General features: G+C 37.3%; 1 protein-coding gene across 3 annotated transcripts in view; it reads right to left on the bottom strand.

Moving 5' to 3' along the window:
- Positions 1-3,388: 3,388 nt before the first annotated feature.
- Pclo (piccolo presynaptic cytomatrix protein) overlaps positions 3,389-23,034 on the bottom strand; it is a 341,154-nt gene continuing 321,508 nt past the window's right edge. For all 3 annotated transcript variants that reach the window (XM_036180305.1, XM_036180306.1, XM_036180307.1), the window contains 3 exons: positions 8,585-8,719; positions 8,042-8,187; positions 3,389-6,200 (listed from right to left, as the gene is read on the bottom strand). In XM_036180305.1, the coding sequence (XP_036036198.1) occupies positions 6,060-6,200; positions 8,042-8,187; positions 8,585-8,719 (422 nt within the window). In that variant the 3' untranslated portion in view covers positions 3,389-6,059. The remainder of the gene's footprint in view (positions 6,201-8,041; positions 8,188-8,584; positions 8,720-23,034) is intronic.

Raw genomic sequence — 23,034 nt, 5'->3', positions numbered from 1 at the left:
ATCTACTGCCCTGGCGGACAATGGAAATTACGGAATAGCTTTAATGGAAATTACGGAATAGCTTTAGGCTGAGTATGACAGGCCAGTGTGCTCCCCTTACCCTGGCAGATGAGACGGCTATGTGGAGAATGGCTTTAAGAGCAGCAACACAGCAAAGCCAGTGAGAGGCTGCTGTGGAAGTGCAAGCAAGAGGCAGCAGGGTCTGAGTGAGAGTAACTGTGTTCAGCACTGTAGGCAGCTAGAGTTTATCCCGTCAGCACATCCTAGCTCCCATGTAAGGAAGGAGCCATGGCAAGCTTTCTTTGGAACTCCCACAGCACACAGGACTAGGCCCTTTTAAGGAAGTTCTCAAACCATTCAAAGACTCTGTTAGTTGACATTAACAGTTCCCTCAATTTTTATGTTCTAGCAAAGAATTAAGTCCCCCAGCGCAACAGAATTAAGCCTGTCTCCAGCATAGACACTCCCCCGCACTGAAAACTAGAATTCATCCTATCACCCTGGGTTTTCCAGACCCGGGAAAGAATTGCTCAGAAAATGAAAGGAAGTCGGTCAATTTTGTTAATAGTCAATTATTACTGCTGTGATTGTTTATGTTCAAATGTTCAGGTACAATTCTGAGTACACTGAGAAAAATCAGAATTTCTTGATTTTCGAAAATACAAAGCACTGGAATTCTTAAAGATATCCGCACACATTTTATTTGCAACAATTTTTTTATTGATAAATGAGATAAAACCAAATGTAGACCCTATTGAAGCACATTGGTTATTTTACTGTAATATGATTATTCCACCAGAGCAGAGATTTTGGAACTTATTTGCTCGGATTCTAATCCCATGTGGACTTCTCTTTCCGGCTTCCACCGCTGTGAAGGTTTTTGAGACATTAGCTTGGATATCCGCAGCTTTTCCTGCTTTTACAGTTAACACTCTTCCCTGGGCTCTGATGTTTACTCTTTTAGTTCAGTGAGTCAACTCTAGTGGGTGTCTGAGCTGGAAGTTTTCCAGGCTTACTTCGTCCTCCCTCCTTTCACTTTGTAATGCATTTATCCCTGGTTCATTGTGCTTAACTTTCCTGACTTCTCTTTTTAACACTTACGCCTCACCAGGTATAAATCATCTCATTTTGCATGTCGTATTCATTGTGCCTGTCAGTGTTGTTTAATGTATCTTCCTTAATTAGAATTTATCATGTCCTTTCTCTGCTTGCACATGTAAACTCAGAGTTCAGGCTGAGGAATGTTCCAGCTTCTTTATCTTTTAGTTATTTATTCTCCCACTCTCCTTGAGAATTATTTTAAGTCTTTCTCCTGACAGTTAACCTGTATTGGCTCCTATTGCTTTCTGAGTAGGTGACTTCATACCTATTTCATCAATGAAATAATAGACATTCAAAGGAATCCTTTTGTTCTAACCCTCTTCATACAAAAGCTAGTATCCATGTTCACTGTCTTGCCTTTTCTTTACTTTTCATGGTTTTTGTAAGGGAGTAGTAGTTTGAATAGACATTCAAAGGAATCCTTTTGTTCTAACCCTCTTCATACAAAAGCTAGTATCCATGTTCACTGTCTTGCCTTTTCTTTACTTTTCATGGTTTTTGTAAGGGAGTAGTTTTGTCTCCACATAACAACGTATAAATATACTCCTGGCTGGGCTAAAAAACTCGTTGAAAAACACAAGATGTCTAAGTCGATCTTTTCAATATTTATTAATAAGGCTGGTATAACAGCCTTTATACAGCACAGTTTTCATAAGTTACCAAGATACAACTTGTGTATAGTCACAAAACCAAGACATGTTTTTACAGAGAGTAAAACTCAAGACAGATTTACAAGCATTTGTTCTACACAATTCTCATATTTTCAGGTCAGTTTACACAATCAATAGCCCAAGAATTTGCATTTGTTCATTAAATTTTTCAGAGTGTTAAGTAAACAAAAAATAATAAAAAGATTAGCAAATCACCAAGAAAGCATGCAACATATGGTCAGAGAAACGAGACACATCTCCAAGTACTTCATGTTTTATTGGAAATAAATTTTATTAGGTTTTAAACTTTTCTTAGACAAGAAACACCTTTTTTAAACAGATGTGTTGTTAAGATATTAGCACACACATTAATCAGTATGGGAGCACCTGAGCACATCACTGAACACAGACACAGACATAGTCGAATGAGAATCAGTCACATGCTGACTTCCAAAGGATGAAGTTAGTTCAACAGCTGCTGTGTTAACGAACGTTTAGTTATATACAGGGGAATAGATTCAGAAAATGCTCTCAGTCTACCTATCAGATAAAGAACTTGATTAATGATTTCTGTTTAATGTGCATCTTGAATAATAGCCACATGAGACATACAGAAAACATCAATATGTCATATTCAATGAGAATATAAGTTTCACTCATTCATTCTTGTGTTATACTAAAGGCAAATAACTATTAAGGGAAAAGCTCCCGATTATTTATCCAGCTTTCACCTTCATTTCAAACTCAAAGGGAGGGAAAGTTTCTTCTGTCATACATATATTTATAAACACATGTAGCTGTAGTTGGCTAATTTTGGACTATTTGACATTATAGCAATTAAAATAAGTTTTAAAAATATTATTAGTTATGATTTAAATAATAAAGTAAAAAAATACTATAAACATCTTTATGGTATTTTAATGGAATGAAGCATTGATTAAATCATTTCTAACAAATTGGGCACAATATAGTAATAAATAATCTATTTTACTTCACATCACTGCCACCAATATTGTTACTACGGCTATCACCAACATCAAAACAGCCACTCTATAATGAGAATCAGTTTCAGCTGGTTACCAGCTATAATATTCCCAGGATACAGTTATTCTAGTGTGTGTGATTCCCCAAATCAACATCCTAGATATGCAGACAATGTATAGTTAACTATCATGAATTACTAAAATATGGACAATATTATGGGTGAAGGGCAATTACCTCTTAATGTTGAGTATTGTTCTTTTAAACAGATATGGTAATCAAATGAGTTCAGAGTCACCACAATTTTTCTTGATATTAAGTAAAATCAGAGAAAACACCAGCTTCTTGCTCCTAGTGTCATCTGCATCTGTACCAATGATTCTACAATTCCCCGTGTTTCATAAAAATTAACTCTGTGCTTTTTCTTCTCCAGTTGAAAGATTCCTAACTACTAATTTTTAAACCAATGAGCAACTTCCATTTTTGACGACTCAATGGACTAGAAGGGAAAACAAAATGCTTCTCAAGGTGCTGCCAGAAGATTAATAACCCAGTGATTAGAGATTATAAACTTTGTTACTGGTAAGATACAAAAGCTAATTCTAATAATATAACATAAAATAAAAAAATGGGAAATCATGTGTTATTTACAAAAAAGTAAAAAAAACACTAAGAGCCCTATTTGCAATTAAAAAAGAAATAGTTTCATTGTGAGAAGGGCAGTCAGCGTCCCTTGGGAGTGCATTCATTTAAGAATTGGTGTTGCATAGAACAATTCCTGTACAATCTAAGGAGCTTGGTCAGCTGCGAACCAGGCACACTGGCAGGATCTTTTTCTTTTGCAAGGGGAAATGCTGGTGCATGAGAAGCTCTGGCCTTGACCCTCTCAATTGATCTGATTGGTCTAGAACTATTGCTAGTTCCTTGGAAAGGAGGGGCAGCTGCATCAGAAAGGCTCCCATTACTTCAGGCTTAAAGCTACTCCTGTTGACCTTGCTCTGCTGGTCCCTCTGACCCTGTAAGTTGTAGCTAGAATGGAGGAAGCTAACTGGCTATATAACCTTTCACGAATCCTTGGAGTAACATCGACTGTAGACCCAGGTAGGAGATGAACCAGAGTTGCCTGTGAAGAGCTAGTGGCAGATCCTTGATGTCACAAATCCTCTTAGACACCTTTCCTCCCCAGTTGTGACTGATATAGACACTCAAGTGAGAGTGTCTGCTGGAAATATCCATGGCAACCACCACAGATGTAGCAGTCTCTAAAAATAAAATGTTAGCAGTGTCCTATGTTTGAAAATTCCCATTTCCATGTTCACTTTAAAAGACTCTCAGTCATAAATGGTATTGCATTGAGGGGAGAAGAGAATAGAGGAAGAGCGAATTGCTATTTTAGGACAAAGAAAAGAGAACTTGTATTTTTTAAAATGAGTGTTAGTTCATACAATTTGGCATATACTAGAATTTTTTTACTTCTAGGGTTTTACATTACTTTCAAATGTAATGATATTTTTTCCTAAAAATGAGAAAATTTAATATCCAACCAATATTTTTGAGATGATTTCCTGTAATCCCGCTAAAACCTCACATTAAATAAAGTAACAATTGTTAGGCTCAAATACTCTGCAAAGCAATTTGGTTTATTTTGGGTAGAGTGTGGCAATGGGATAAGAGCTATGGACTTCAGTACACTTTGTATGACAAATAACTTAAATTTAATGTTCTATCTTTTTCTGGTTAAATGGAAGTTTACAATTTAATAAAAATGAGTTTGGGAACAATTTACTGTTTTTATCCATGCTGATGCTTATCATTGGTTGGAAGTTGTTTATCACATATAAAATTTGAGAATTAAAAAGCTTCACAATAATTATCTCTCAGTTTGTATATAAAGCAATATTTGCAAATGTGCTTTCTTTTTTCATAGATCTCTTTATTTAAGCATCCTGGTATCCTGGGAAGAAGGATAAGAAAACACCATTATTTAGGGGCAAAGTGAATTTAATCTTCATTTTTGTGGTGATATGTGTGTAAGGTCAGTAGCAAAATCAGGACCAGAAGCCAGGACTTCAGAGCCTGCTGAGTGCATTTCCCACAACTGTGTTGCTTTCTTTATTGACACTAGTGATTGACAGGGAGAGAATGCTTCATTTTAATGAGTCACACATTGGTTGTTTGGGTCTATATTATTAACATCGATCAAATATATTTTAATTTCAAACATTGATTTTTCCAACTCTCTCCCAACATTAGCTTTCTAACCATGATTTATCACCAAGAAGAAAGCAGAAGAGAAGACTTGAAGTTGAGGTCAAGGTGTTCATTGTATCATCACTGAGTTTAGAGAAAGACCACAGAAAACCAGAAAGTGACAACAGTTTAATCAGTGTCATAAGATAAATATGGTTTGTTTGCCAGAACAATAATCTCACGTCTCTGACAATCCGTTGTCCAAGAGAAAGGAAATATGTAGAATGATGCACATTATGGCAATTGTTCAATGAATAAGCCACCCTCTTTACAGGACACACCAATTAATCTAGATGCCTTGATGTGTACGGTTGAGAATGCCTTGACTTCATGGTGCATTACAGAGATTTTAATGTTTTCAACCAAGGTACATATTTTGTGGGTCAGCATTCTTCTTTAATATCTAGTCACTAGTTTTTGTTTTATTTCTAGGTAAATACAATTGAATTTTAACCTACTATTATCTTTACTCTTTATTGTTTTCAATTACCCAAAAACAGATGTGCTTTTATCACATAGAATTCAGACCTACTGCTGTATAACTTTCTAACGTAGACACGGGGAAAACATGCACAGTTCAATCTAAAATCCATTGTTTATAACTCTTGCTTACTTCTTCTCACAAACACAGTCACCTTCTGGTCCTGTAGAAAACTCATAGATGAATCTTATGTCAGAATTCCAAAGCAGAAAGTTTTACAAGAATATAAGACAGGAGTTTTGAGCTTTTCAAACCAAGATTCACTCCACCTGTCCTTTCCAACAAAGCTTTCACTCTGCCTCAACCACCATAAAATCTTTGTGCCTTTTTCATCTGCTCTAGCTCAGTCTGCTCCAAGACTTCTCCCTTAAAAAGTCAAATTTCCTTTCACAGTTTCTAATCACAGCTTTGAGTAATCCAGTGTCTCTGGCTGATTTTCATCTGTTTGCTTTCAATATGTGAACTTGTTGAGTCATTTTGTATTCCACACCAATGTGGTCTCTGCTTCTTGTTTCCTATCCCATGTTGGCTCCTGAAAATGTACAGTCGATCTGAGGCTCTGTAGCTCTGGTTCCTCACCCTGAGTAGACACATCTTCAATGTGTTTGAGTAGGACTGACCAAAAGTTTGTGCCAGTTGACTAGTCTTTTCCTCAGGTCTACTTTGTCAAGCCAGATACAGGCTTCTCCAATCAAAGTCTTCTTCATAAACTTCCCTCCATTGGAGAAAAGTAAAATCTAGAGAACAAAGTCAGAATTATACATATAGTTACATACATATATACATTTTTCAACTTTTCAAGATTTTTATCATAAAAAATCAACAACAAAGAGAGGGAGATGTGAGGATGTAGTACAAGTACTTGAAAGAAAGGAGAAATATTAAAATATCTATAAATACAAATTAGTCTAGATCAACGTATCTATTATCCCCCTAAATATTATTATACCCCAAAATCATACACTGTGAAAGAAAGGTAAGTATGATATAGAGAGGAAAAGCTTATTTTAATTAGATATGCTTAAACTGAGGCAAAAATTCCTACTTAAAATCTGTAATTTCAGCTATAACTCTCACTTGTGGTTTTTGACTTGGGGTTTTACATAATTTCCTTATCGCTAGAGTCCCTAAGATCATATCAAGCTCATTTCAGGAACACTGGTCATGCTTCTTCCTCACAGCTCTCCTCTCTTCATCTCTGACTGACACCATTGTCTTCAGAGGCTTTAGAGGTTTGTCCCTAATTGTTTATTCCTCCTACTTTCATACTAGCTAATTCTGTCAATGAAGCTTAATTTTGTTTCTCAAATATATATGGATTTTTTTTGTTTGCTTTTTTTTTTTTTTTTTTTTTTTTTTGAGACAGGGTTTCCCTGTGTAGCTTTGCGCCTTTTTCCTAGAACTCACTTCGTAGCCCAGGCTGGCCTCGAACTCACAGAGATCCACTTGGCTCTGCCTCCCAGGTACTGGGATTAAAGGCATGCGCCACCACCACCCGGCTATATATGTATATTTTTAAAAACCTTAATTTATGTGCATGTGTGTCTGGCAGAGTCCAGAAGAGAGTGTCAGAGTTCCTGAAGCTGCAGCTACAGGTGGCTGAGAGTCAGCTGATGTGGGTGCATGTACTTTTCCCACTGAGTTATCTATCTACTCAGCCCCTGGACCTGGATATGTTTATCTCTTTTGCAAGACATTAAGTGCTAGTGTAATGAAATGGCTTCATATATCTCCACCTACTCCCTCGATCCACACAGTTCCTTCCCTGCCTTGTCTACTAAAGGCATGCTGTGTGAAAATCCTTCTGCTAGACTGCAGGGAGAAGCTACTGGAAGGGAGACCTCGCCGTGGTGAAATAGTGACAGGTAAGCACACTAACTATTGTGTAGAAGACACTTGTTTAGTTGCATAATAAGATAAGCAAAATAATTTGTGAATAATGTGTTATGAATTATACTTAGGGATCTCAGTAAAAATCTGTATTGAAAGATGGAATATGGTGATACATGGGAAGGAAGCTTTAAAGGAGAGGAAAATGTGAGCAAAGAACTCAAGGCTGAGCTAATTTAAAGAGACTCGGATATGTCTGGAGTACTGATGAATGGAAAAGTGACATGGAACTACGATTGGGTCAATATAGCTAAAGCTCATTTTGGAGAACTTTGAATGATGCAGAAAAATGGTGTTTTTCTGCGCAGCTTTAATGGGAACCAACAGTGTTTAGTAAAGGGAACTCTGTCAGCAGTGTGATGAATGAAAGAGGAGAGACCTCAGAGAGAAGCTGACTAGATGAACTACCAATATTCTGTAAATAACAAAGAAAAGAGCCAAAAAGCATTAGTGAGCATGACCATGGGAGCAAGAGAAATCCACCTAAAGTAGCAAAAAACAGAGTAGAGAATTGGTGGATGACTGGATAGAGAGAACGGGCTAAGAGGGTGCAAAGGGCTCCTGGGGTGAAACTTCTCATGATTAACTACTATACAGTACATGATCAATATATAAACACCAAATAATTGAATGAACATCAAATATACTATGGATGAAGAAGTTCATCGGTAATATCTGATAGAGTTACCTGAAGGGAATGGCCTGCAGGACTGAGGCTGAATCTAAAAGTTTCATTGAAGGAAGGTTCTCGATCGTGTCTGCAAACCCTTGTTTTCTTCTTGACAACCTTTTTTTGAGTAGAGATGTTTATCACATATACTTTCACATATAAATCTGAAAGTAAGAAGTAAGCCTGTTAAATGTCCATGAATCAATCAATCACAGTGTTTTCTGATGCATGAAATATATTCTACACAAGCACAGTCAATTGCATACAATTTGTTACAGAAAGCATACCGTGATTGCAAGTATACAATTTTCGTAGAAATTTGATAGTTTTACAGTTGTTTATAAATAGAGCACTCCAATGTATATGCTGGAAAATCTAGCTGAAGACTATGAAAATGATTTTATCCTTAAAGTGGAAATTAAATTACTTTTTTTTTCACATTGTTTCTAATGTATTTCCTGCACAGGTAAAGATTCAGGTAGAATTTCTCAGAATATTTGAGACATAGTCCTCGTCAACTAGTAGATATGGTTCATTGATCATTATCATGAGACTGGATACCTGGTAAATGATCCGGAGACTTAAATTTGTAGGTAATATTTCTGCACTGGAGAATTTCAACTATCAGTTGTTCACCGTCTGTCTTCATTTCCTTTTTCAGTGCCAGCTTGATTTCTCCCATTACTTGAGTTTTTGCTAGAAGAATTTAACAAAAACAAGTTGAGTAACAATTGCTACTTATTAAATATGTAACAATCACTTTCATATGTCCACTTACTGGATGTTTTATCAAGTGCTAAACACCTTATTATATGTTATGGACATAAGGCACAGTAGAAACCCTTAAGGTTATAAATTTAGATATTTTAAATAGTCATTCATCCAGGCTGACAGGATTTTTCAGCTACTGGGAAGAGATATTTTAATTAGCTATTTCTATGGATAAACAAATGACTAGGAAGAAAAGTTCTGAAGCACACAGTGACATGATTTCACAGACAATGTGACACAGGACCTTCACGGGATCACGTCATTCAGATACTTGTAACAAAGCATGCTAAATATGATGGCAGGCTAGTCACCAGGGAGATAAAAGAAGTCGTAAGGAGATATGTAAGACTCAGCTGCAGAGTCTTAGGCTTGAAGAAGTAATGGATAACCTTGTAGGAAGACAGACAAACATGGAAATTACGAAAATCTAATACAATGTACAGGGAATTAAAAAGTTTTAAAATGTAGTATATTGTTTGCCAATGGTTGTGTATCACCAGGCTTGCTCGAGAATGGTAGGAGAGCCAAATCTCACTGTATAGTTTCCATTTCCTGTTTCCTTCATAAAATAGAGGCAGTAGTGATGTGCAATGATAAAATTACATAAGGCAAAAGTGAAAGTGATGTAAACTAGATTCATTTTAGTTTCTTCTGGTGTTTTATCTTTTCTTTAATTGGAGGAACATTTCATGCCATATCAAATCTGTTATTAATCCACCCATTTCTCTATTAATTCATGGACTCATTCACCAAATCATAATTCATTCACTATTCTACTTTGGGTTCAGCATCCTGCTAACAGAATGAATACAGTATGTATGGAATCGTTGAAGCATGAATGCACGTTTATTTTTAAATGAAAATGCTACATTTCAGATCTTGATAGATATAATCCACATAATGAAGACGCTTGATTTTTTGACAGTACAAATAGAGCCTGAAAACAAATATTTGAGAACACATTGTTGGCAGCTGTACTTAAAACAAAACCTAAACTTAGATATTTTAAATAGTCATTCATCCAGGCTCACAGGATTTTTTTCAGCTACTGGGAAGAGATATTTTAATTAGCTATTTCTATGGATAAACAAATGACTAGGAAGAAAAGTTCTGAAGCACACAGTGACATGGTTTCACAGAGAACGTGACACAGGACGGACTCATCCTGGAGAAGAGCTGGGACTGGGACTGGGATAAGGATGAACTGAGATGCAAGGGCAAAGGAATCCTTCTGGACAGAAGGAACAACACGTTAGCAATCAGGAATTTCAAAGGAAATCCAAGCCTGAAGGACTGCGAGGTCGTGCTCACTGGGGCCATGCTAACAGCTTTATTTACATATTCAGAACACAGGCATCTACTGACAGTCTTTACATACAGCTGCCAACAATGTATTCTCAAACATTTATACTTCAAAAAATCAGAAGGGCCTTGTTTATGTGGATTATATCTGTCAGCATTAAGAGTTTTAAAATTCTAGCTTAAATATAAAGTAATAAACTTAGACATTTAAAATAATCATTCATCCAGTATGAATGAAAATATAAGCTCATTCAGGATTGGAAATAGAAAGTATATTTTGACATCCATTTTGGACAATTGTCAATAATCTTGATACTATACTAAGATGTAACTAGATGTAGTTTCTTGAAGGTTATGGGCAAAGTAAGATCAGAGGAAAATGGACACTCCTAAAGTTCCAATTTAATATACAATAATAATCAGAAAACTGTGAAATTATTTCAATAATAGTATCACTAACAAGGTTAAAAAATGATTCAATTTCTAACTCCAAAAGCTAGAAAAAAAAACAAAAATGAAACAAAACAAATGAATAAAAAAGCTAGAACGTACCAAGAAAGAAATAATAGAAGATAAAAATAAAAATTTGTGAGGCAGAGAATTAAACAGATTTCATAGAAAACATTAACATATCAAACTTCTGGAACTTTAACAAATATTAGCACTATAAAAAGACAATAGTGAATTAGTTTATGGTATGTGGGCCTTAAGTATGACGTTTTAAAATTACATGCTATAAACATTTTAGTGTCATGAGTATATCCTAATACTGTTTGGCTTACATTTTGTTCACACTTTATTGCAGACAAGAAACCATAAATCTCATCCAATACATTTACTTGAACTTGAGTGAGCCAGAATTCAGTTCTGGTTCATTAACTTATTTCTGAAACCTATCTCCCAATACAGCTCAGCCTGGCCCAGAACTTGTGAGCTTTCTGCCTCAGCCTCTGAAGTAGTGTGGTTCCAAGCATGACACTTCATGCCTGGTATGTTCTTTGGACATTTAAAATAAGAATGAATTTGCCACCAAGCCTGATGACTTGTGTTCAATCCCCGGACATCACAGAGAGGACTAAGAACTCCCAGAAGTTCTCTTCCGACCTCTGCATGCACATTGTGGCATTTCCCTGCCTCAAAAAATGAATATGTGTAAAAAAATGAGGGGGTACCTAGTCTAACTATATCTTCTATGGCATGTTCAGTTTTATCCCTGGGAGGCCTGCTCTTTTCTGAAGGGAAAATGGGGGAGGAGTGGATCTAGGGGAGAGGGGCGGTGGGGGACAGATGGGGATGAGGAGGAGTGGAGGGAGGGCAAACTGCAGTCAGGGTGCATTGAAAACAAACAAACAGCAACAACAAAACAAACAAACAAAATACTATCGAAACATTTTTAAAGAATGAAAAACCCATTCCAGTCCCTTTGATCTTTTAAAAGGCCTCTCTTGGGAAAGTAAGGGAAAAGAAGTCCAAAGTAAAAAAAAAAAAAAAAAATTAAAAAAGGACAATTCAACATTCTTTAAAATCAGAGAAATTAGAAAAATACAAATCCTTAGTAAAGTATTAAGCATTAGTATCCAAGCAATAAAAGTGCTATAGTCAGTCTCCTATCAAAGAACCTAAACCTAGTTCTTCAGAGATAGAAAGACAGATCCCAGCAAAGCCCAGTTCAGCAGTGTACCTGACCACGTCACACATTGCAGAAGTTTGCAAGGACCAAAGAGAATTGGTCAAAATGAGGGGACCACAGACCTCCGCCCTGAGTGAATGAGCAGTGAGCTCACACCCGGTCCAGGAAAGCCTTGCTAAAACTTTGAATTGGCAGCCTTGGTTCATCACCATGGGCTTCTCTGAGTCCGAGCAGTGAGATAAAACACGCATGGTGCCCATGCTTGAATCTCCAACGTCTTGTCCGAGGATTTCACAAAGCTTACAGCATCTCTTCAGAGGATAAAGACATTCCTATGTCTGCTGGACTGAACACTTTGACTGAATCTCAAAAGAGGAAGTGAAACCAAACCCAAATAGGTACGTAAACTGATTATCACGTGACTGGATTCCTGTCTCCAAAGCCATAGAAAGACAAAGTGTCCTCCATTTATCAAACCATTCTTGAGGTGAAGGGAGGGAAATACTCTTTTTTAAATTATTATCAGTATATGAGAACTCTACAAAATATTTGGCTTTATTGCAACATTTTTCATACATGCATATAGTGTAACTGGATCATATTCACCTCCCATGATCCTCTGTTTTCCCCATGTCCCCTCCCTGAATCCCTCCCTTGGAAAGAGAATTCTCACTGAGAAGTAAGAAGTCACTCACTATGTGGAGCCAACAGAAGTGGATGCAGTGATAGCATTAAAGTCACTGAAGCCTATCCCCCTGGGATTTTATAGTCAAAGTGTCCTCTCTTTTCTAGGCCCAAACTCCAATAACAAATTGTCTGTTGCCTCCTACCTTCTCACTTGGGAGAAAGGTAAATGAAAAACTTGTTAATCAAAGTTCCCAAGTCACACACTGTCTGCTTTCTCCTGGGAAGTTTAACCTCACATCCTTCTCCGTGTGATATTTGTAAAGCGTTTGATAAGTTTCACCCTGTTTAAAGGTTTCTCCACCTTGCTCTTCAGTATTTCTAACTGAAGAGAGAAAAGTACATGTTTACTGAAGTCATCTTAAAGCAGTTTCTTGAGTGATTCTGTCTTCTAAAGCTGACTTTCATGTGAAGATGAAAAGAAATCTTTGTGTTTGCTGTCTTCACAGGGTGAGCACTGGCTCCAGATCTGGGTGAAACTTTGAGTCCCAGGGCACCACATACATAGAGGATATGTGATAATATTTTGGAACAAGGGGCAAATAGCAATAGAGAAAATTTCCAACAATATCTGTGTCTTGATCTCTTAAAACTAATGCTTCTTTGGTTGTATTAAAAGAACAATATTTTAAAGCTGGGTGAAAAAAAATAAATATTTTCTATACAATGAAATAGTAAATATTTAAGGTAATAGTCTGATTAACCTGATTTTAATGACACATAAAGTACACACAAATTGAATCATCATGTGGTAGCCCACAAATATATATAATTGTAATGTGTCAATTTATAAAACTAATAATAATAATGTTATTCAAAGAAGAAATAAATTTATTCTGCAATGTAGCACAAACCTAATACTTAGAAAGAAAATAAAGCCTTTAATCCCTGCATTTGGGAGGTACAGACAAGAGGCTCAAGATTTCAAAGCCAGCCTCAGCTACACAGTGAGTTCAAGCCAACTTGGCATACATGAGACCCTGTCAGGAAGCAAAAAGAGTGGGGAATAGAGGTAGAGAGTTATAAAGTATATGTTTCAAAATAAAATGACCAAAAGATATTTGAAGGGAAAATGAAAAATAGAAGTACAATAGAAGTTGTACTGATAATCTCACTTTGAAAGTATTAATAGATAAGAAACATTTGGAAACAAAACTAAGTAAGATTAAAGAATTTTACAGGCAGAGAAAAAGTATTAAGGTAATACTACATAAAGTATATGTGGTGGTTTGAATAGCAATGGCTCCCATAGGCTCCTAGACTTGAATGCTCAGTCACCAGGAGTGCCATTATTAGGAGGTGTGGCCTTGTTTGGGTAGGTTGGTCTTATGGAGGAAATATGTCACTAGGGGTGGGTTTTGAGGTTTCAAATACTGAAGCCAGGTCTAGTGTCTGTCTTTCTTATCTGAATGTAGAAGTCTCAGCTCCTTCTACAGCACCATGTCTGCCTATGTGCTGCCATGCTCAACATCATTAGTATAATGGACTAAACCTCTGAAATTGTAAGCAAACCCCAGTTAAATGCTTTCTTTTATAAGAGTTGCCCTGGTCATCTGTAACTTCACAGCCAAAGAACACTGACACAGTATCTCATGATTCTGGAAATATTGGTGCATTTATATGTTGATGGAGCTCATTTAATTGTACTTCACAGACAGAAAACTATGATTAAAGAATGGACAGGAAAAGAACAAGTGCTGTGAAACAGTGCATTGCTTTATAAAAGAAACAGTCATTGTGAAATAATTAAGACTGTAAATATTTAATAGGTTAAAAGACCATTTAAGAGAATAATGCGAGGTGAAAGAAAGTAACAAGTGAAAAAAGGAGGCAGGGCGAAGGAAGAAAATTAGAGGATTAAAACACAGGCAACCAATTGTATAATGGAAGAAGATGGATAGAAAACAGGTTTCTGCATGCTTTAAAGACAACAGTAGAATTTAAAATTGAAATTTTCCACTTGTGGACTACTACAGTATTAAAATGGATATATAGTTAATCTCTTAATACTTAATTTCATAACCTGTGAAATTTTAAAAATAAATTAATGTATAAAATATTTATTGAAATTAATTCATTCATTTATTTCACATTGACATAGTCTTTTCATTTAAACTAATATTTTACAAAGAGAATGAATGATTTAATTTGATCTTAGCAAAACTAGGTCCTATTATCTCTTTAGCTAGTTAATGTGTTTCAAGCAGTGTAATTGTCAACAGCTTTTTCTTCTTTAGCGCTTCCTGAAGTGTTCTTTTCATTAAAATATGCAGTGATCTTCCCACTTCTTCCCTCAAAAGAAGTTACACACATATTTGAAAAATGTGTATTTATCATATCTACACACCCACATTTGTATAGATACTGAAACATCTATCTTGTATTTTAGGGAAATGTAAATCACTAAAATTAACAAACAATCATTATCTCACACCAAAAGAAGATACAGTAGGTATAATCACCATTCCATCGAAAATGGTGGTTTGTGTATTTTGTGGGTTTTAAGAAACTTGCAAAATTATGCAATGGCTTAACCAGAAGAGTAATGTAGATCTTTTGGTTTAAGTCTAGGGCTCGGACTTTCACAAACACCTTGCACTTGTAAGATTCTCACAACATTGACTCATTTGTGGGCATCTTCACTTCAAAGTGTCTTTGTAAGAGTATTAAAATGGAAGGACTTCAGAAGTAATTTTGTGGTTTACTTTTGCCATGTACTAGACTTTATTAAGCAGAGAAGATTCAAGCAGAAAGCTTTTACATGGCTTCAACTATGGAAAATGTCCTCTTGAAGTTATTGTCCACATGTGCACATTGGGTCAGAGATGTAGGGTATAGACTAAACAAGAAAATGATGAGGAAAATCTTCCCAAACAGCCAGGCATGGTGGCACACACCTTTAATCCCAGTCCTGGGGAGGAAGAGGCTGGTGGAGATCTATGTGCAAGGCCAACCCAATCTACATAGTGAATTCCAAGACTGCCTCAAAATATACAAAAGAAAAATTTCTAAGACACTAATATAAGATGCTTTGTGAAAACGATTACCAAAAATGCAGTTACATAATTAAGTGCATATTGTTAGGATCCTTCTCTCACTCTTCCCAGTCTAACGTCTTATCATCAGGGGGGTGTGGGCAATCTCCACCTTAAAAAGTCAGAAGTGCCCCCCCATCCCTCTCTTCTGTCTGCTCTGCCCCGCTTCCCTCCCCTGTTTCCCTCCCCTGCCAGGCCTGGCTCCTCCCCCCCTTTCCCTCCATTAAAGTTCTAAAAACTAATAATGGGTTCTGCCATGGCCGTGACTCTTCCGTTGGCCAACCAACGCCGTTCATCCTTTCACATATTGACTGAAAAAGTATTTATCTTTAAAGATTTATTTTTTGATCATTTTAAAGTACATGTGTGCATGTGTGTCTGTGTGTAGGAATGTGTGCATGTGGGTATAGTTGCCCCTGGAGTCCAGAAGAAGGAAGAGGACCCCTGGAGTTGGAGTTACAGGCTATTGTGAAGCCCATGACTTGAGCACTGGAAACCAAATTTGAGCCCTCAAAGAGCAATACTACTCTTAACTGCTGAGTTATCTCTCTAGTTCCTGACCTAATGGTCATTTGAAATTACACTTCTGGAATCTCTAAATCTCCAATGCTTAACTAAACTTCATGTACTTGGTTTGGCTTCAGCAACCTCAGCAACTTTTTCCAGTGCAAGATCATTTTAGGCAAAGCTGTCATGGGGAGTATTTTAATCAACAGGAAGTGACTGATGTAGAAAAGAAATGAAGAAAAGGATAAAATAATTTTTTAAAATGGAGAGACCATAAAATGAAAGAAAAGTGTATTCATAAGTACTACTTGTCAGTGAGGCGGGTTACTGGTGACAGCTAATGAAGTCTGAATTGATTTTACAGATTTGGTCACACTCTGACAATCTGGCACCTTAGAACCTACCACCTACCCCTTGTTACTCAAACCAAAGCCAAGAAACTCTTATTAGACTGAATCAGTCTTATTATTCTTATTGTAATTGAGGTGGATTTTTTTAAGTAAGAAATTTTACCTTTTCTCATAGTGAGGTGGCATGCACCACATTAGACCTGGTTTGAGCCTGATGCGGTGGCAGGTGCAGTGATATCAGAACATGGAAGTAAAGGAGAAGGATGGATGAGTTAGAGTCATCCCCCACGTACACAGGGAATTGGAAGCTAACCTATACTTCATGAGACATTGTCTCATGGAGCAGGACCAGAGTCCTCTCTGGCTCAGTACTCACATGCAATGTAAAAGTATGTAACATTACTCTTCATATTTATAATAAAATTAAGATTTTGAGTTTTCTTAAGATGCCCAGTTCTGGGCCTCCACTTACTAAATATCTTCTGTTCTAAGTTATATTATATATTCCCTAAACCCCATCATTATGGAAGTTTTATTCATGTTCTAATATTTGTCAGGAGTGATATAAATTCCCTCATATATTATTGCATTTACTTTCATTGTTTCCTCTGTATCAATTCTATATATATGTGATTTTTTTTTTTTTTTGCTTTGTAAATGTCATTATTATCCAAATAAAATGTTGGCACTATTCCTGGAATGAAACTTAACAAGCTTTCATTATTTACATTTCTCATCATGCATTACCTTAAAAAATTATATGTACTATACTACACTCTACTGTACTGTACTGTACTATGTATGTGTGATTGAATCGGGGCTTCTCGTAGACTCAGCTAGCTGGTCATGGACCCACTGCAGCAAAGGCCAGCCTTGCACTCCCTTTTCTTCTGCATATTCCTCTCGGGCTCTGGGGTTACAGGTGTGTGTTACCAAGACCAGCACAAATTTTACTTTTAATTGAAACAAATAATTGTCTGCATTTGTGGGGTGATATGTAGTGTTTTGATATGTGGAAAGAGGTGCAACACTTTACACACTAGTGCTTATTTCCCAGTACTACTGAGACAATGGAATATCAGATCTGGGATCAACTGACAACTTACAAACCTGTGTTCACCATTAGGTTTTTTGTGCATTTACTCAGAATAGAGAAAGCAAAATGAGGAAACGGTGTCTTAAGATACTCATATGTCAATACTTCAAATTGAAACATTACACACACACACACACACACACACACACACACACACACACACACAAAGGAAAGTAGTCCTTTCCTACCTTACTAAGCCTGTCAGAGAGGAAATTCAGCTTACTAACTGGCTCGGCCCAGCCACCACCCTTCTCTGTTATTTCCAGCCAGGTGTGTTATGCTACCCTACAGGCTATAATAATTTCACTTGCCAGGACAAAATTGCAATTGCATCTTTTAAAAAAAGCTCAAAGTCTTTTACACTATGGTACTCAACAATTATCTCTAATTAGCACTTACCTTTTCTTTACACCAGTAGCAAGAAAAGCCACTAGATTTTAAAATAAGTGAGGCAATCTTACTTGTATTGATCATGACCTTGTTTTATTTACCACTGGAGACTATATTAAAGCCACTGTTAAGTTTTTAGATTTATTTCTTGACAAACTATCTTATCTATGTGGGACAGTTTATTTGTAGAGGACAAAATACAAGAAATTAAATGCTTTTGAAGGCTTATCCTACTTAGTTTTTGCTTGTCTGTTTGTTTAAAAAAGGAAGCAGAATGAAATTAGCTCATTCAATTCTATCTGAAATACTCTCTTGTTAAGGTCTCACGTGGTTGCTTCTTGCCAAGACAGCTTGACCATACAGTGGAAACAGCAATGACGAGTCGTTTCTAGCTCTCTTTCCATCATTATCACCAAGACATGACCCTTTGCGCCAGCACTTCCTACTAACAAATGCCACAAAAACGAGGAAGATAATTATTTTAAAATAAACCTTGTTTGGATTCACATATATGAATAGTGAGTATTACAGCATGTTCATTTACATATACTTTTATCATATTCACTACTTATTATCTTTGACATTTATTAAGGTTTCTCAAGAGATCTTGGGTGAGAGATTATTTATTGGAGCACAGGGCTGGTGGGATAGCTCAGTGGGTAAAGCTATCTGCTGCCAAGCCTGCGGATCTGAATTTGATTCCAGTGACCCACAGAGTGAAAAAAGAGAAAAGACACTTGAAAGTTGTCCTCTGACCCCTTCGTGAGCATTGTGGTAGGCACATGGCCCCTTTTATTCTATATATTCAAACAAAATATAAAAATGTGTCAAAAGCAAAGAGCTTTTGCTATTGACCAATGGTTATGCCACTGATGTCTGAGTTTGAGAATTCATAAGATAGAATTTGTAAACTGCTAAGAGATGTGACATACCAAATTTCCTAGAGTGTTAACAATGAATTCAAGAACAAAAACATCATCATCCTCATACTGTACGAAGGAATTTAATCTATTCTTTCACAGTTTACATTCCTAGGTGACCACATAAATAAAATATGTTACCAGTCATGATGAATACCTATGAAATCATTAAATAACACATGTACATTCCTGTCTTATATTTGTAATAATACCCTAATATCTGTGTAGATGTTGATAGCCTTGTTTAAAAAAATGGACAGTGTACATGTTAGGCTAAATAAATTGCAAAAGTCATAAAGTAGATTATTATGTATTTCCAAAAAGTTGGCCTAGATTTATTTGTTAATGTGTGGTCATTCTTGTCCTGATTAGATAAGGAATTTGGAATTTAGGGGGAACACTAGCATATATGTGTGAACTGGGAGCTCAAGCTTTGTGTAACTATTGACCTAGAAATATTAGGAAAAGAGAAGTCATGGAATAAATTTGTAGCCATTGTCTTTACAAGAATTAATTTCTTTTCATAAATCACCTTTACTGCAACAGTACTGTATACTGTCTCAGCATCACTCACACTTCATCTTTTAAGGAAGCTCCTTAAGGTTGGAAGTAAACAATTCAAACAGCTTCAGGAAGTCCCTGACACTGACCAGGATCACTTGTGACCTCCATTCCCAAGAGTGTATTAATAGTAATAACTGCTGAGAGTAACTTTCAAACAAGCCAAGCTCCACTTTCAGACAGCACTGTGCCTTGTTTGTTCATAGTCCATAGACTTTACAGGGTACAGACTGTTTATCCTTAATCCTTTACATTAGAGAGAAAATACCTAGAATAATTAGACTAGTTGTATAACCTCTCTAATTGTTACTGGAGACTCAAAAGTAATGATCACTTCCACCTTAATCAAAAGAAAGCAACTTAGCTTTCTAATTCAAAACTTAGGTGGTCTAATTCAAATCTGAGCTTCTTTCTTTAAACTATGTTGAGGCCACAAGTGAGAGGTATTTTGGAATTCTTTGTAAGCCTATGGAAGATTAGTCATTGTTTTAGTATGCTTTTCTTTTCATGGCTGTGCATATTTGAGCCATTACTATACAAGCTATGAAGTGGATCCTAAGACATTTGCTTGTTTTACATCTGAGTGAGAGCTGAGAAAGTAGGTATTTTGTCATATTTTCACTAATGTTGTTCTAAGAGAGAGGAGTTGTGTAAGCCGTTATTAGGGCTTTTATTTGCAATAACCCAGAATCAGGAAGATAAATGCATCACACAATAAGCAAGCATTTTTGCTCAGAGCTTCGGGAAAGTAGGGCAAAGCCTGCATATCCTCTCCACATTCTGTGCTGAGAAGTCTTCCTTTCTTAGAGAAAGCCCCAAAGAACCTAATTTAGGGAGGAAAAGCAAGCTTTGCTGATTGACTTTTGCCCGAGTTTCTGATGGTTATTAAGATGCCTTTCTGACACATGCTTCTCAGCATTCATTTTACTGTGACTAGAAATAGCCAAGACCTCTTTGTAAAAAAATTTAATTGGAAATCTGCTATTGTCTTGTATGACACAAGAAAAAACAGATCATTTTCACATTTGTACATAACTTTTTAAATATTTAAAATTTTGAAATCACTCCTCAAAGCCTGAAGAAAACAGTGCCTCGGAGAGGAAGAAAGCTTATGGGTGGGAGATGTGGGAGGGAAATAGCAGGATGCAGCTGAGGTGCAGCAAGATAGGCAGAAAAAGGAAGAGGGTTCCAACCACAGGAAGGAAGAGTGATACAGAAGCAGAGGCACAGAGGGACAAATAATACTAAGGCTGTGGAGAAAGCTCCAAGGAATCTTATTATTTTATATTTACATAAATTATAAATAACATATATTTATGCATATATATCTATCATCTCTCTATATATACATCTCTCTAAATATGTGTATATATATCTTAAAGGAAGTTATGTCACAGTATTCCCCACAAGAACCATTGACTAACAAACACCTCAGTACCAGGCATGAGAAATCTCCTTGAGAATGGTTGGTCATGGGTTGGGAATTTAGTTCAGTGAAGCACAAAGCCCTGGGTTCGGTCCTCAGCTCCGGGGAAAAAAAAAATACAGAATGGTTGGTCAAGGTACTCAAGCGACTCCCTAAGCTGGCTATTGGCTGTTGCTCCTTGTTGACTCTCAAAGTTGAAAGTAAGACTCTATTTCTGAAGACACCACTTATTTAGGACACAGGACTCAGATTATTTGAGTTATAGCTAACCCGAAAGCCTCCTTTCTACATAGTCTAGCTTCCATCGTATCGGAAAGTACTATACAAGCAGCTGAGGGAGGGAAGCGACTACTGGTCTTACTTAGCTGTGATGCCTATGAACCACAACACTGGCAAGCATGAAGGTGTCCATGAAGGTGCAGCAAGTAGCACTCACATGTTAGTGGTAACCAACAGCCATCTAATTGGACTCAAGGCCCACTCAACAGGAGAGGAAACTATGCCTGGTACTAGGTTCCTAGGAAATTCCCAGGGCTAGAGGCCAGGGATCTTACAAGAGAACTTTCTAGTGCTGCTTTGTTAGATCAGCATAATTATTTACTGTGTTCTAAATCTTATTCACAGGGAAGTGTAGCTGCCACCCCTCATCCAAGAGGCTTATCTTTACAATAAATGGAGACCATCACAGAAAATTACAACTAGACATGATAAGTAACGTGTCTTTGGGATCCCATGGATATCCATGTCCCTCCCAAAGGAACATCGACTTCATAGCGCATGCCTCTATGGTTCATGGTATATCACAGAGAAGGGGGTAGAACGATTCTAAAAGCCAGTAACCAGGAAGTCTTCTGTGAAACAGTTGTTGTGTACCAGTTTTCCCCAAGGTTAAAGCCTTCCTTTATCTTGGAGGGAAACTTGTTAAGACAATGGATTTTAGAGAAAAGTAAGACAGCAGGAGATTTTAGGGTGAGATGTTTACAAGTATGTAAAGTAACAGAAGGCTCCAAGGGAAGGAGAAACACTTCATTTCTTAAGGAACCTAAGGTAGGAAGTAAACAATTCAAATGCTTCAGGAAGTCCCTGACACTGACCAGGATCACTCACGACCTCCCTCTCCAAGAGTGTATTAATAATAATGACTGCTGAGAGTCACTTTCAGACAAGCCAAGCTCCAAAGGAAACACTAAGTCAAGCCCAGGTACCTGGGAGAACTGAAGACCAGCCAAGCAGCTTGGAAGAGGAAGAGGCCAGCTGAGCTGCGTAGATAGAACAAAGGCCAGTTGAGCTGCAGGGAAGAGGTTCAGACCAACTAGCTACCTAGAAAGGACACTCTGAACCCTAAGCTACCTGCTCTATCTGCAGTCTGCTCCAGCTTTTGGGAGCTATCACCCATTCTGGGGTGAGCTTGGTGATGCAGCTGTCCTTGAATCATTTCTGCTCCTACTCTAGTATCCCTCACTCATGTCCCTGTAAGCAACCCCAATAAAACTCACTGCTCACCAAGGTGGACTGTGGTGGATCCATACTTCAGTCTGTTGTAGATCTGGGATGAGTAGACACGTGTGTTTCATCTCCCTAGGAAACATCTGTCACACAACAACAGTCTACCACAGATCTGAACAATAACAATATTTATAAGCATGCTAATATGGAAGTGGGGGTGGGGTGGGGAATCTCACCTAATTATGCCTCTGAACAAAGAACTACAGGTAGCATGACCATGGAGAGAAGAGAGAGTTAGCATATTCCAGGGTTGAGTCCCCTAAAGTGGTTGTGAGGGCCCCCAAACAGCTTGACCACACAGCTGCCATGACAGGCTTAGAGGCTCAGACACAGCTGCTGTGACAGGCTTACTGGTAGGCATCACCCGACCCAGGAAAAGCCATGAGCTGATCTCACCCAGGGAGAGCCAGCTTGTAAGGGGAAATACCTGACATTCCAAACATTCCCAGCACACATTTAAACCCCTAGACAAATGTTAGCCAGTCAGAGTTCTGAACCCTGGAAATTCCCTCACCCCCAACCTCTAGTATAAAAACCCCACCCCGCCCAGGCTTGGGGCTCTCTACTCTTACCACTGTGTTGGACAGACAGAGAGGCCAAGCTCAGAGCTCAAAATAAACGCTTTTTGCTTTTACATACAGAATTCGGTCTCCATGGTGGTCTTTTGGGGACCCCCACGAATTGGGCCTAGCATGGTCAGCTCTGAAACTGTATTAATACAAGCAACAAATATAGACTCAGGGAACTTGGAAGGATCTGGAGAAAGGAAAGGAACGGGAAGAGTGATGTGATTATGTTTTAACTAAAAATGTATACTATAATAAAGAAGATAA

This window comes from Onychomys torridus, chromosome 3 (genome assembly GCF_903995425.1).
Source record: "Onychomys torridus chromosome 3, mOncTor1.1, whole genome shotgun sequence".
NCBI lineage: Eukaryota > Metazoa > Chordata > Mammalia > Rodentia > Cricetidae > Onychomys > Onychomys torridus.
This window is presented reverse-complemented; position numbering and strand designations above follow the sequence as displayed.